This window comes from Vanacampus margaritifer, chromosome 11 (genome assembly GCF_051991255.1).
Source record: "Vanacampus margaritifer isolate UIUO_Vmar chromosome 11, RoL_Vmar_1.0, whole genome shotgun sequence".
In the NCBI taxonomy this organism is placed as follows: Eukaryota; Metazoa; Chordata; class Actinopteri; order Syngnathiformes; family Syngnathidae; genus Vanacampus; species Vanacampus margaritifer.
In genome coordinates this window covers 12,947,312-12,962,143 of record NC_135442.1, presented here as the reverse complement: position 1 = coordinate 12,962,143, position 14,832 = coordinate 12,947,312, and the positions used below count along the sequence as shown (strand labels likewise).

Genomic DNA, 14,832 nt, shown 5'->3' with positions numbered 1-14,832 from the left:
ACAAGGTAAAGGTATGTTCCAAGAGCGCGTACGCTTGCACATGACGTTTGCATTTTCGCAACCTGTGTCAGACAAACCTGAAACCAATTTTATAGCTGCAGCCTTCTTCCAGATGACTTAAGTCTGTAGAGACACGCCTACCTACTGTTAAATAACTCAACCTTTAGGTTCACCTTCGGCCCACCAAAGTTCCCTTGGAGAACATCTGTAGAAGGAGGAGGAGGAGGAGGAGGAGGCGTGTATGAGGAATAACGCTGGAGCAGTGACAGGTTAGCTCTTGCTTTTGGGACTGAGACCGAGCGAAGACGTGAACTGGTAAGTGAGTTGTTTATTGACCATCTCTTGTCAGTTATCATGACCCAAAGGGACACTTGCTGAAAATGTCTTCTTTAAAAATAATAATAATAAATAAACAGTTGTTGTTGTTGTTTTTTTTATTCTTTGGTGCTATGTAATAAAAATAATAATAATAATAATAAAGCCATACTTATCCAAGATTTACATGTCTGTCGTTTGACTTTGTTTCACCAGCCATTAGATAATTTTTCCATTTATTTAAATACAAATGTGGAGAGAGATTTCCAACCACCCACCACCCCACCCTTGTTGATCTTATCGTTGCTGTTCAATATAAAGTATGTCCACTTTAAAACTGTTGCATCAAAAATAACCCGTCCGTCCGTCCGTCTTCTTCCGCTTATCCGGGGTCGGGTCGCGGGGGCAGCAGCTTTAGCAAAAATAACCCAATGTTGGTAAAAAAAAATTGGTCCGACCCGCTGCTCGGCTCAATTTGACCCAACATTGGGTTTGTGTTGTATGAAAACAACCACAAAATTGGGTTGTCCAAATTTTGTTGTTGATGCATCTTTTATGTAAAAACAATAATAATAAAATAAATCTTAATCTATTTACTCTTTAAAAAATGGTGGTTTGATCAAAAAAAGAGTTTTTTTTCCAACATTTTACACTCTAAAATTGAATGAAAATATAAGAAAAACAATTTCCCTGGTGTTTCCTGTCATGTTAACTCCCTGCTGATAGAGATTGACCCGTGACCATTTTGTCATTGGGCACGTGCACATCAACGAGTGCAACAGCACGCATTGCCATCCTTGGCAATAATAACATCTGATATGTAATAAGGTGGATAACGGTGGCAATATAGTTCAAAGTGCAGTTTGTCTTTTCAACCTGAGTCATCACCGAGGAAAGTGATTAACCATTAACTGTTTCTTTGAAGCTCATACCGAAGATTAACTTTTGATCTTTTAAGACTTCTTTGGTGTTTGGGTTACCTTGAATGAAATAATGAAAATCTGATGATCACGTGTAGACTGAGACATTTAAACCTTCTGTCACGTCTCTGCTTGTGACAGGACATGGCTGAGTACAAGCCAAAGGTGATTTCTATAACCAAGAGGCCGGGTCAGACGTTCGGTTTCTACCTGAGGATCGAGCGCGGTGAGGAGGGTCACCTCATCCGCTGCCTGGAAATGGGCGGTCCGGCCGAGCTGTCCGGCATGAAAGACGGGGACCGCGTCCTCCGAGTGAATGGCAAATTTGTCGATGGGCTTTCCCATTTGGAGGTGAGTGAGCCCGCGGTATTGAACACAATTTGGAAAAGTCTCATTCCGCTCATGTACGCGTTTGCTCTGCGAGGTCAGGTAGTGGAGCTGGTGAAAAGCAGCGGGGCTACAGCCACCTTTCACATTCTGGATGAAGCGTCCTACAAGCAGGCCAAGACGCAGGGGGTGAACCTGGGTGAGCCTCAACGCACGCCAGCAGTCAACGCTGTCGGCCAGCAGGCTCCCAAACCAAGACTCTGCTACCTGGTCAAGTCCGGCTCAGGCTACGGCTTCTCTCTTCGTTCAATCAAAGGTGACATCTTCAAACTCGCCAGCCAGTACATTACTTACACTTTATTTTCATCTGGATAAAGGTCATTGACAGATAAGGATTTTGACCAGACCCAGCACAGTTAATTTATTATAAAACACATCAAATATATATATTTTTTTATTATTTACTATTATCTACAATTCTACTATATATCATAATTTAAGACATACATATATCATGCAAAGCTTTCTACAATGGTTGCACCAGATGATGTTTGGTCGCACCACATATTTTCAACGTAAATCAAGAATACAGTACGAAGTTCACAATAAGCCATCTAAACGAAACAAGCTAGCTAGCCACACAATTAAAACTATAATGAAAATATTAGGGGTTGTCAACATTAGTGTGTTCATTTTCAGGTAATTGAACCCCTTCAAACCCATAGATCATTGCAGTGGACATGACATATTTGCTGTCTAAACCAATAAAATACATAATTTGGATGATGACGTCATCATTTCTGGTTCATGATTGGATCGTAACTAACCAATCAAAATCGCAAGTTGATTTGCATGATGTTTTGAAACAAATTCCATGTTCTTATGTGAGAGTCAAAATCAGCAAAATTAAAGAAAGAAAATAAATGTTTTCCTGCAGAAAAAATGCGGGTCTGAAGGGGCTACAGTTCCTTTAAAGCCACTAATTTTTTTTATGTGCAATTAATGATCGCCCCTTACTTGGAAAGCCTATACTGGGGAGATTCCAGAAAATTTAGCTGTCATAAATTTTATAATAATCATATACTGTATTTGTCGAGACAAATATCAAGTTGCATTTTACAGTTTAAAAAATAGGCAGAATTTCACAGATTACTTCATGTTAAAGATGAGATAGCTCTTAATATGCAAAGAAAAATGCGCTGAGCTGTCATCAACCTCTTACAAATGCAATTATTCCATCTAGTGGCAGAAAAATTACCTCTTAACAAATCAATATCACACACATTTTTTAATTTTAACTCATTTTTATGAAATATTATTAAATTACTATATTAATGACTAAAAGATGCAATTGTGAGTTAACTATCGAAGTAATGTGATTAAATACGATTTTAAAAAAATTAATCGCCTGACAACCCTTGAAAATAGATATTTGCTGAACAAAATTTTAAAAAAATTCAGGTCGTAACCACATGATGTCCAAACATGACCACTACATACCATTTGTTAAAACGGTAACTTTTTTACATAGTTGTGAGACAGAACAAACTTGCTAGTTGCTCTCAATGGTGCTTGACTGTCTTGTGGATGACACAAATCCTGTCTTGAAATGTATTTCAAAATAAAAGTCCCAAATTGGTTATTTATTTTTGGTCGCACATGATAATTCAACTTACTACCGGTAAATTTCATGCGACATTGCAGGTGTACCCAACATTTTAACCTATGATTGCACCCGTTTCCATAACATCTCTTATACCATATTCAGGTGAGCAAGGCGTGTTCGTGTCTGAAGTGGTCCCGGGCAGCGTGGCGGACCGGGCCGGCGTCAACACCGACGACCGCCTGCTGGAAGTGAACGGCGAAAATATCGAGAGCTTCACGCACGAGCAAGTGGTGGACACGGTCAAAACGGCGAACGGGAACCTCATGTTCTTGCTAGTGGACGAGGAGACCGACCGGTACTACCGCAGCATGAACATGAAGGTCGCCGCTCACTTTGCCACGACAAAATGCCTCCCTCGCGAGCCTCGCATCGTCAACTTGACCAAAGCGCCCGACGGCTACGGATTCCTGCTCAAGGAGGAGGCCAACATGGCAGGCAGCCTGGCAGGTGCATTGCGTTCACCCGTCGCCATGGAGATGAGTGAGCGCTGACCGTGAGCTTGTCCATGTGTGCAGGACACGTGATCACGGATATAGACAGAGGCAGTCCAGCGGAGAGAGGAGGTCTCAAGGACATGGACAGGCTGGTGGCTGTGGACGGCAAAGAAACGAACGCAAGCACACACGAGCAAGTGGTGGACGCCATCATGCAGAGCGGCAACAAGTGTTGCCTGCTCGTGGTGGACAAGGACACTGACCTCATTTATGCTCAGGTGCGATCACTCTTTGCCACATAGAGGGGAAAAAAGGGGATAATCTATGTATTTATTGTGTCATTAAAATCAAATACAACTATAGACAGTATAATTATGTATAGTACATTTGAATGACATGATGATAATAATTACTTTGAGGTAAAAAAAAAAATTATGGAAATATAGACTAATTCCAAATTTCACGGCTTTTAAAATAATCCTGCATTCGGTAATTTAATTTAATTTGATTTATTTAAAATTTCCGAATACTTCAAAGATGGTTAATATTTTATACTGATAATGCAAATTAGTATTAAAAAAAAATGTTGTTTATTTTAAATTATTGTGAAGGTGTGCTGATCTTATTTTCAATATTTTTTTTATATTGTTAAAAAATATTATTATTATTATTATTATTATTATTATTATTATTATTATTATTACATTTGTGAGGTATTTTTAAATAATTATACATATTTAATTGATATTTTTATCTATTTAAAAATAATCATCATCATCCATCCTTTCATTTCTATCACTGTTCAAGATTTTGATTTTTAGTTTTATTATTAGTATTATTATTATTAGTATTATTGTTGTTGTTGTTATTATTAGAGATGTTCAATACCACTTTTTTTCAGTCCAATACTAGTCCGAGTACTCACTTCTTGAGCAGTCACCGATACCAAGTACCGATGCCAAATACCGATACCACTAATACTTTTGATACATTAAATTTCCCAAAATAAAACAATGACAGATCATTTTAATGATCTACATATGCCAATAAAGCAGTTTTATTGTAATTTATATTTCCTACTCATACCTTGAAATAGAGCTGGGTATGAGCCCAATACAAATAGGCCTACTTGGTATTGGTACTTGCCCATTCGTAATTATTTTTATATTCATAAATCAATGAGCTATTTACCAATGACCGATAACAACTTGGGCCATGGTGGATGTTTATGCTCTACTGAGTTCTAAACAATTTTTGTAAGCGCAGACATTTTGAGATTTTGTATTATATCTCTTATCTCTTGTGTCCACCTAGGGTAAAGTGTCACCTATGCTGTTCTGGGAGGAGAAGAAGGGCTCTCTTGCTCCGCCTAGTTACTCTGAAGCCGTCACCTTTCCCGCCACGTTTAAACCACTCAGACCAGCTCAGGAGAAGAAGAAAGATGAAGAAGTAGAGCTTAAACCAAAGTTGTGTAAGATGGAGAAAACAGCTGCTGGATATGGTTTTCATCTCAACGGCGTCCAGGGTGTGTTTGGGCAGTGCATTAAAGAGGTAAGACAATTCAACGAAAAGTAGGCACGCATTTTGCGTGACATCACCCGAGGTCATCCGTCTCAGGTGGTGAAGGGGGGCGCCGCCGACCTGGCGGGCCTGGAGGATGACGACATCGTGGTGGAGGTGAACGGGAAGAACGTGGAGCAGTGCGCGCATGAGGAGGTGGTGGACATGATCCGCGCCACGGGAAGCAGGCTGGAGATGCTGGTGGCCACCAAAAGCGTTTACGACCGGCTCAAGGCCAGAGGGACGCCCGTCACGCGCCAGCTGCTCGGCAACACGTCGCAAGCTCAAGTCCACAGCGAAGACCAGGAGACGGCACCGGCCCGAGAGAGGGTAAGCAGCTTTTTTTAATTCCATTTATTTTTAGAAACGTGTACTGTATCATCATGAGGATGAAGATGATGGTGCCTGACGGAACATCAATCATTGCTTTCAATCGACGTTAGCATATTGACACGTTCAAATCAACATAGAAATAGCAAAGCGGATGATTCCAACTAACTACACTAAAATCCCATCGATACTGATTTGTCTGAATTGTTTCTCTTCTTGCAGACCTCTTCCGTGTCTTCATCTTCATCTTGTCAGAGTATGGATGACAGACTTTGAGAAGCAACTACAACATGCTAAATGTTCTTATTGTCTAACATTCCTCATGAGTGAACAAAAAAAAAACACATCTATCCTCACTGGTACGCCAATTTTTCACACATATGTTTACAAGTTAACAAATTTAAACTTTCAATTATTGTTATTATTATTATTATTTGCAAACGCCAATTCCAACAAAGTTGGGCATTATGTAAAATGTAAATACAAACAAAATATCATGATGAAGAATGAATATAATTGAATCCACTACAAAGGCAAGATATTTAATGTTCAAACCGATGAACTTTGTAACGACTGGTTTCTGGGCTTGACAGCAGGTGGCAAAATGGCCCCCTCCTGAGATGGATAAAAATGGGCGCTTAATTCCACTTAATTCATATTGCACAAATGCAGTATTAATCATTCCTGTGTTTAGAATTGTAGGGGTGCAACATATTCAAAAGTGTTTATTTTTAAAGGGGAAGTCAACCGTACACATTTCTTGACCATAATAAGTTATATGTAACCTCACTAGTCTAAATATGACATTATGATGATTATTACGTTTGTGGAAAATGAGTAAAACAGCAAACTCCAGCCATTTTTATCCATCTCAGGGGGCAGCCATTTTGCCGCTTACTGTCAACTGAAGATGACATTGTAGTTGCTCAGGACTCAGGCAACTACCAATCACAGCTCACCTGTTATCTGAAGACCTGAACAACAGTGATGTCATATTCACTCGACAGCAAATGGCAAAATGGCCGCCTTCTGATATTGATAAAAACTGCTGGATTTTGCTGCTGGACACATATTCCGCAAAATTAACCAAAATACGGTATTTAGATTAGTGGTGCTGCAAAGAACATATTGTCAAGAATTTTTTTTTTGGGGGGGGGGGGGGTTGACTTCCCCTATAAGCTTATAATTTTCGCTTTTATGATGTTGATAATACAATAAATGTTATTTCAATCAATATTTAAACTTTGAATTTTATTTTAAATCTCAGCACTTACAGTGGATAACATTAGGCCAGTCCTCTGTGGTGCGAGGGAACATGCTTAAAGATAAAAGGCTAGTGCAATGGAAATGTATAAAATTTCTACTCCAGCTTTCACCCAAAACCACCACAGTAAAAAAAGTTTAAAAAAAAAAAGCACGAGTGATTCATGAAGCTTCATTTCCCCATCACTAGCAACAACGGCCTGTTTCGTTTGTCTGACGACCATCGTGGTTTCCTGAAATGGGGCTGCCGCGAAAATGACTTCCTCTAGATTAGAATTAGGACGCAATAGTTTTCCTTTCACTTGTTTGTACCTCAGATGTGCGGCTCTACTTTTGTTGCTCTCATAATTGTAAAAATATTGCCATTATTGGAAAAAATGTGGGGAAAAAAAGTAGACAAATGTTGACTATAGATTATGAGAAAACAATAACTGTCCTTTTCACAAAGGCCGCTGCTTTTATTGAATGCTTTAGAAATGCATGGTGAAATAAAAGAAAGTCATAAACAAAGTGACATTTAAAAAAAAAAAAAAAGCAGCTCCAGTGTCTTAAGACAACAAAAAAAAGAATAAAAAGTAGCACAAAAAAATAATACAATTTAACAAAGAACAAATACAATCCTTTTATTCCGCACTTTGTGTTTAAAGGTCCGCTTTTCATAATTCCTGATTCAGGAACATGGCGGTTGGAACCATCGCAATGATACAAAAGAAGATGGTGGCGGGGCGGGGCGGGGCGGGTCGGGTCACAGTGACATGTGTTTCTCGGGCGCTTGCTTGTGGGCCAGGTAGAGGAAGAGGATGCTGGACAGGGCGCTGACCAGGAAGATGACGTCGAACCAGCGGTGGTAGAAGTTGAACTGCAGCTCTCCCAGAACCTCCGTCACGATGGAGCGGTACTCCAGCGGCATGCTCATGCGCATTAGCAACACCGACGACACAAAGTACATGCCCTTGACACACACACACACACATTAGATCACTGCTGTGCTCTTTTAGACAAGTCAAAGAAACTCACCATGATCTGAGCAAGGACCAGCACAATGACGTTGGAAGATTTGCTGCTCGATATAGCGTAGAAGAACTACAATGAAGAAATAAAGTGGCCATTTTATTTATTATTATTATCATTTATTTTTACAAAGTCCTTCAGGGGCCATATTCCATTTGCCAACACAATTTAACCCAAATGTGTCACTTTGTACCTTTGTGAGGGTGATGAGTAAACCACGTATGGACGTAACAATGATGATTCCGACCAAGATGAAGGAAATGTGCTGGGACCAAAACTTCACCTGAGAGTGGAACATAACCATATTTGGTATTAAAAACTACAAATGCGTCGTCAGAGATGATGACAGGATTTTCTCATGCTCTCCAATATGCACATACATCTGCAATTTGGCACTGTTAAAAATGTGCTAAATGTGAGGTGATCCTTAAATTGTCTGTTTGTTTGTTTTTTTACAAATTTAAGGCTTTAATTGTGGTTAAAATTTTAACATTCTGAATAAAAAGGCAGAGAAGGGAAAACTTTAATTCTTCAGTCACTAAAGATATTTCATTCGTACATGGTGTATGAAAAGAATAGTGTGAAATTTGGGGATCTGGAATTGGGGCTTTGCAGAAATGCCTTTTTCTGTTTCCATTGCACAGCGCAGTGGAAAAAGCTGTCCGGAAATCACATTTGGGATGAATTCGAATGAATGAATAAAGTTTTTCTAGATGAACGGAAGCGTCACATTTTCTTCCATTTTCACCTCATTGTAACGACCATGTGTGCATTTGTCCACAAGGGGGTAGTCATGTCACATAAGAGTGAAAATTGAGGTCTTACGTCAAACTGGATGCCCAAGTAATTGACTGTTATTTCAATGCCCCTGGTCACTGGATCCGTCTTTCCCACTCGATCAAACACAATGTTGATGGTGGCCTACGGTGGATGGACAACCATTTTGAACAACACATTTTAAAATATTATTACAAATCTGCATGTATGTGCTCACCATAAAGATTTTCCACACACAATAGATGGAAAAGAAGTAGCCAAGGAAGTTGAAGTATTTCCCCTGGAATGTCTTGGAGTACTCGATGCGCTCCTAGAAAGATTGAGAGATAGGATTTTGTTTATTAATACAAAAATCAATATTCATCCAATTTATCAATATGATATTCTGTAGAAGTCTATATTCAACAGCTGCAGCCCTAGATGGGAAGATTGCAGAATATTGTGCATGAAATATTCTAATCATAATATATCCGCGCGTGTGCGTCGTACCTTGGTGGCTTGCAGGTCCACAGTCTCGAGAAAAAGCTGTCGACTGAGCTCCTCCAGAGCGTCTACCTCCTGCTGGATGAGAGATAGGTCTGTGTGGAAGAATAGCAAACGTGTAAGTCACACTGTCCGGAAGCCATTTTGTCATCAAGTATTTCAAATGGAGGATACTTTCGCTGGCTGTTTGTGTTGAGGTGACGCTCTTGATCATGCCCCACAATCCCGTCTGCTTGTTCTGGTCTTCTCCGCGTTGGTACATCTGCCTTCGCGTCATGGCGATGCTGCGCATCAAGTTTATTTATGTCATAAGCATTTTTTTTTTTCAGAATAAAAAATGAATAAAAGATTCATATTTCTTACTAGGCCTTACCGTTTTTTCTTGCTGACAATCATGTCCATAGTTTGAAGCAGCCGCCTCTCCAAAGCGAGAATGTCACTGTCTGTCACATTCCTGTAATTTACAGCAATTAATGCTTAAATAAATGATGTTGCTGTTTTTTTGAAAAGAATATGAATTAAAATAAAATAAATCATATCATTTAAAATAAGAAACAATACAAATACTGAAATCCTCTAACTCAATACACTGAAAAAAAATGGGGATTGATATTTACTTGAAAAAAAATCTAGAAAAGATTTTTCACATCAGAAATTCTAGTTAAACTCCTTGTAAAATTTACTTAGAATTTTTGATTGTGTCAAACTTTACTAGGCTTTTTCAAGTAAATATCACTTACCATTTTTACAGTGTAGTCCCAACTTGTTTTTTCCGCCAGGGACTGATTCATGGACATACATATTCTGCTACAATTTTGATATTTCTTAATAGATTTTTTGGTTGACATATAGCTTTTGTTCGGCGACGTGGAAAGTGAGTGCACCAGGATTAGAAAGCACTGGGAGAAAGAAACCATGTCATGTGTATCCCTGTAATACCTCATCTATTTAATACATTTAAAAACAGAACCTAACTAAATGGTTGGGAGAAAAATCATAATAAAATTATCTGTAGGCCTGTATTAATTACTAATGAATATATACATGACAAATAATACAATAAAAAACAGGGACAAAAAATAACATCAGATGTATCAGAGTGTCTCTACAGCTAAGACCTACCTGAGGAAATAGGACATATACGTGTAGGGACAGTTGACGGCACCAAAGCCTGACAAGAGAGCCATTAGGGTGACTCCGATCACACCAACACGACTGATGAGCTGCTCAATGGACAGAATGCCTAAACAACATATAACAACACAATTACATATATACTTTGTTACTGTCAGGTGATGGCATGCTGACTCACCGTGTTTTGGACTGAGGATTGGAAAAGGGTCGCCCAGCTTCCAGAAGAAATACATGAAGGTAAACCACACCATGCACGCAAACAGCAATCTCTGTCTGTGCACTGCAACGCAAACAACATTTTGTGCTGCATACAGTGTGTGTGTGTGTGCCACATCAATCAAACAGTTTTGGCGAATGCACTCACACAGGCGGATGTTGCTAACCACAAAGTAGCCAATGTAGAAAGGCACCACAAAGATGAGGACCAGCAGAATCACGTAGAGATTCAGCTTCCAGTGGAAGTATCTGGAACTTGAAGAGCAGAAACAACGTCGAACAGTCCAGTATGTACCCTGCCTCACGCATTAGACTCCAGCTCACTAGCAAGTCTGTCTAATGAAGACAAGCGCTGCAGAAAATTTATGGACATAAAATGAAAACATAACGTTCTTACCTACTACTTAAGGCACCCAGAATCTCAAAAATGATGAGTTCAAACATGGTACATGAAAAAGCAAACGTGATAGAGAAGACCACCTGCACCACATACCGACGCACCTGCCAATGCACGCAAACACAATTTAATAGTAACAAATTGTCTACATACTGTAACCAAGACTTTTAATGTACCTCATAGTCTTTGAAAAGCTGTCGCATGAAGAATAGCCAGCCAAACCCAAAAAACAGCACCTTCAATAAGATACAAAATAAAGTTGTGTAGTATATCCAAGTTTAATTGAAAATTATTTTTTTAAAGAATAATAATAATAATTTAAAAACCAAACATGAATGTTTTTGCTTCATGATTTAATATTATAGAGCACATTAAACGCAAATATTTAAATACAGATATGTTTTATTTCGATTGACTTTTTACTACATGTTATTTGACCGAGTCACGTAACCTGTTACAATAAAGTCACACAAAGAGTGGGAGGAAAATAAGTTATAAATAATATCTTTCATTAATCGACGAAATCCATAAAAATAAAATACTGTTGTCATTTGACGGTACCTGAGACGTGAACATGATCACGGAATCCACCAAAAACGACATGACGTTACGTCTATCCAACGGCCGTCAATCCACCAAATAATCGATGTACATCTGAAGAGGAGTGGGAGACGCTTTTTAGATCAAGCTGGCATAAAAAGCAATAACTATCCTTGAACGATAAACATTTATTTTACTCATAATGGACGAGATGTTGTTAGCACGTCAAGTTACAAGGGTCGTCTATAAACTGCGTCATCGTGACAGCTCTGCGGTAGACTTCCGTCGCTCATCTATGACGTAAATTTCCATTTATTTTGATATCCTCATGTTTTCATATTTTTATTGGTATGTAACAATATACATTGTTTTGAAAATATGTATTTATATACGTTGACGTAAAATACCATATGAGCTTGTTGCTACAGTACTTATTTGATGCGTGTGTAGGGCAGCCATAATGGATCGGTACAACTCGTGTTACTTCGTGAAGCTCTTGTTATTAGGAGTTGATTTAGCTGCAACGCTGTAATGAAATTGTGTTTGATTTGAACATATTTTGTTTAAAAAAAATAAAATTAAATTGTGGCCAATGGCTTTGACGTACCGCTGACACGCAACGTCACACATAAATCATGATCTCTTCGGTCATGTCATGTAATACATTTTTATTTACAAAAAAATAAATAACAATAAAAGTTTAAACAATAAATGCATACAAATAAAAACTTTGACTGGATTAAAAAAAACAATCAAGCAACATTTGATTCAAGTTTAACTTGTTTATTTATTTTTTTCAATTATTTGTAAAATATATTAAAAAAATAAAATAAAATAAATAAACTATAATCAGCAAAGTGCAGTGGCTTCCCACATTCCAAAGACATTCGTGTTAGGTTCATTAAAATCTCTAAAGTATCTTTAAGTATGCCATAATCATTTGTACTCGTGTGCTTTTAAGTTATTAAGGATAGAAAAAAGAGGGCATAACATAACATCATCATGACAATGTCGCATCATTGGGCCAAAGACCTCCCTTTCCCTCTAATACATCACAATAAATGACAGGGAGTGATGTCATCTGTGCAGCAGCCAATTTCAGTGCAAGTCCAGACATTTGGAGCAACACATTTTCACTGCTGGTTCAAATTGTTAGACAACAACAGAAAATCAAGATGCCCAAGAAGAAGGGAAAGAAGGGCAAAGGGGCAAAGGATGACCCCACCCTGAGGCCACATATCATGAGGGAAAAGCTGAAGAAGGAGGACGCCTACACGGTGTCAAACTCCATAACGCTGAAGGACATCTATCGCGTCGGCCTGCGCGGCAACCGTTGTGAGCAGCTCAAGGAAGACATAGTGGCACTCCGGCGCACTTTTGAGCGGCAGGATCAGGACCTGACCCACGCCATGGAGAGGTTTGCGTGCTGCGTGCAGGACGGCGAGCGTCTCTCGGCGCAGGTGTGGCGCATGCACCGCGAGCACGTCGAGCGTCTGCGTACCATGCAGGAAAAGCGCCTTAAATTCCTGGAGGAGCAGTGGGACATGGGTCAGGACAACTTAGGCCACAGGATGGAAGTGCTGAGTGAAAGAATGGTGACCTATTTTTTGAAGTCACGCGTGGGTTTCGAGGACACGCTGATCCACCTGGAACATCACCACCAGCAGGCCTTGGCGACCATCCACATGCTGTACAGCGAGCCCATGGAGGCCCACTCGGTGTATGAGAAAAGGAAGGCCTTCGAGGTGGAGGAATGCTTCTTGGACCAGAACGTGAAGGTCCTCAAGAATCAGAAGGCTGAGAAGCGCTACCTCCACGAGATGGAGAACGTGGAGCGCATGGAGGCCAAGAAGCAAGTCTCCGTGGTCACATCCAAGAAGGGCGTGGCGCTCTACAACACAATCATCGAGCAGCAGTCCCGACTGGAGGCCACTGAGAAGAGCAATTCCGCCATGACGGCCAAGCTGACGGCGGCACGGAACGCCGCTAAGGCCAAAATCCACATGCTCCTCAGCCAGATGGCTCGCAACCGCGTGCCCATCCAGGTGATGATCAACGAGGTGAGCGTGCACAGCAACGCCGCCGCCAACAGCCTGAGGTTGCTTATCGCCAAGGGTGCCCGGCTCCTGAAGGTGGCCGAGATGTGTCGCCATTTAGAAGATCAGCAGAAGGAGGAGCAGGTGACCGCCGATGAATTCACGCTGGAGTCAGAGATGCCCGCGGTGGAGCCGTCGCCAATCTACGAGTTCCCCGAGCTGATGACGCGCTACAACTGCGCACAGCTCCACCAGGAAGCCTTGAAGCGCCGCAACAGAAACTTGTGTCGGGAGAACCAGCAGCTGCAGCTGCTTACGCGGCAGCGAGTCGAAGCCAAGACTATTAACACGGACACCCACAACGGACCTTACAATCCCCTTCTGGTCAAGATGGCCCCTGTCATGGAGAAGGATGACGCCAGGCAAGTGCAATGTGTTATTGAGGGAGTGGAAGCCATCAGACTACTCTCCATCAATGACTGAAGATAAGGGACACAAAGGGTGGGACAAAAATATTTACACTGAACCCACATGCATCACGGGGTTTCGTTCCAGACCACCCTCACAATAAGTGAAACCGGCTACATAGAAATAGTATTTAAATACTTGATAGATAGATTTATGGCACTTATTACTTGACTCATTTAGCCATTTTCAGCAGCAAAAAGTTCATATTTTGTCCAGAATTCATTTAAAAACTCCATTATTTTTCATTTACAATACCTTTAAAAACACATATTTCCGAATTAAGATGACATCACCTGTGCTGAGGACCAATCACGACCAATCACGGATCACCTGTTTTCTGGGTGGTCAGCAAATTGAGCCACGATTACCTCGGGTCATGTCGTCTTCAGTTGACAGCAGGTGGAAAATGAATTTTTAAATCTGTTAACTGTTCATGAGAAATAATGACGTTATCACATTAATTATTCATTATCTGACATTATTATTAAACTGACGTTGCAACATATGGTAGCTTTTTACCCCACGCTGCTTTGTTTTAATAAAACAAATCTTTCTACAGAGTTTAATCCTGTACAATATTTGCCCAACCAACTTCTGCAATCAGCAAAACAGTAGTGAAAACACTTCTTGTCTTTGGCACAAAATGTCTTCGAGAGGTACCAAAGATGATGCCGATGTTTAGGCTTCATTTCTGTTTACACATATCATATTGTATTTATATAATACATGTATTTAACTTACAATAAAGCTCAGCCTCACAAAATCTTGTCATTTGTACTTGCAGCTTAGAATCCCACTAATCGTTTTCTCGATAGATGTTGTAACATGAAGTAACCTGTCAATAAACCTGTCTTCATACTGTCGCTATTGCAAAGAATGGGAGCGTTCTCTTTTCAACCACACATTAACATTTTTTTTTAAATCAAGTACATAGAATCAAAGATCGTTTTTCCTG

General features: G+C 40.0%; 3 protein-coding genes across 3 annotated transcripts; 2 read left to right on the top strand and 1 right to left on the bottom strand.

Annotated features, from left to right (window-relative positions):
- Positions 1–296: 296 nt before the first annotated feature.
- Positions 297–6,691, top strand: pdzk1 (PDZ domain containing 1). Its single transcript, XM_077580774.1, has 8 exons — positions 297–315; positions 1,377–1,586; positions 1,665–1,878; positions 3,331–3,663; positions 3,744–3,940; positions 4,977–5,213; positions 5,280–5,552; positions 5,775–6,691. The coding sequence occupies exons 2-8, from the start codon at positions 1,380–1,382 to the stop codon at positions 5,826–5,828; spliced, it is 1,515 nt and encodes a 504-aa protein (XP_077436900.1). The 5' UTR covers positions 297–315; positions 1,377–1,379; the 3' UTR covers positions 5,829–6,691.
- Positions 6,692–7,249: 558 nt separating this feature from the next.
- On the bottom strand, positions 7,250–11,641 carry LOC144060872 (Golgi pH regulator). The gene is made up of 14 exons (XM_077580775.1): positions 11,395–11,641; positions 11,010–11,069; positions 10,834–10,937; positions 10,585–10,691; positions 10,399–10,500; positions 10,209–10,329; positions 9,460–9,540; positions 9,261–9,370; positions 9,093–9,181; positions 8,821–8,913; positions 8,652–8,747; positions 8,020–8,109; positions 7,833–7,898; positions 7,250–7,767 (listed from the first exon to the last, which is right to left on the bottom strand). Exons 1-14 carry the CDS (start codon positions 11,434–11,436, stop codon positions 7,561–7,563), a joined length of 1,368 nt encoding a protein of 455 aa, XP_077436901.1. The 5' UTR covers positions 11,437–11,641; the 3' UTR covers positions 7,250–7,560.
- A 907-nt stretch (positions 11,642–12,548) lies between these two features.
- On the top strand, positions 12,549–14,628 carry LOC144060437 (dynein regulatory complex subunit 2-like). Its single transcript, XM_077579986.1, has one exon. The coding sequence runs from the start codon at positions 12,549–12,551 to the stop codon at positions 13,890–13,892; it is 1,344 nt and encodes a 447-aa protein (XP_077436112.1). The 3' UTR covers positions 13,893–14,628.
- Positions 14,629–14,832: the final 204 nt, after the last annotated feature.

What these genes read in the sequence shown, in the direction of transcription:
- pdzk1 (XM_077580774.1), top strand. Translation starts at nt 1,380, where the DNA reads ATGGCTGAGTACAAGCCAAAGGTGATTTCTATAACCAAGAGGCCGGGT. An exon ending in CTGACCTCATTTATGCTCAG is followed by an intron (nt 3,941 to 4,976) that starts GTGCGATCACTC and finishes GTGTCCACCTAG; the next exon opens with GGTAAAGTGTCACCTATGCT. An exon ending in CGGCACCGGCCCGAGAGAGG is followed by an intron (nt 5,553 to 5,774) that starts GTAAGCAGCTTT and finishes CTCTTCTTGCAG; the next exon opens with ACCTCTTCCGTGTCTTCATC.
- LOC144060872 (XM_077580775.1), bottom strand. Translation starts at nt 11,436, where the DNA reads ATGTCGTTTTTGGTGGATTCCGTGATCATGTTCACGTCTCAG. An exon ending in AACACAAACAGCCAGCGAAA is followed by an intron (nt 9,182 to 9,260) that starts GTATCCTCCATT and finishes TCTTCCACACAG; the next exon opens with ACCTATCTCTCATCCAGCAG. An exon ending in GTGTGTGGAAAATCTTTATG is followed by an intron (nt 8,748 to 8,820) that starts GTGAGCACATAC and finishes CATCCACCGTAG; the next exon opens with GCCACCATCAACATTGTGTT.
- LOC144060437 (XM_077579986.1), top strand. Translation starts at nt 12,549, where the DNA reads ATGCCCAAGAAGAAGGGAAAGAAGGGCAAAGGGGCAAAGGATGACCCC.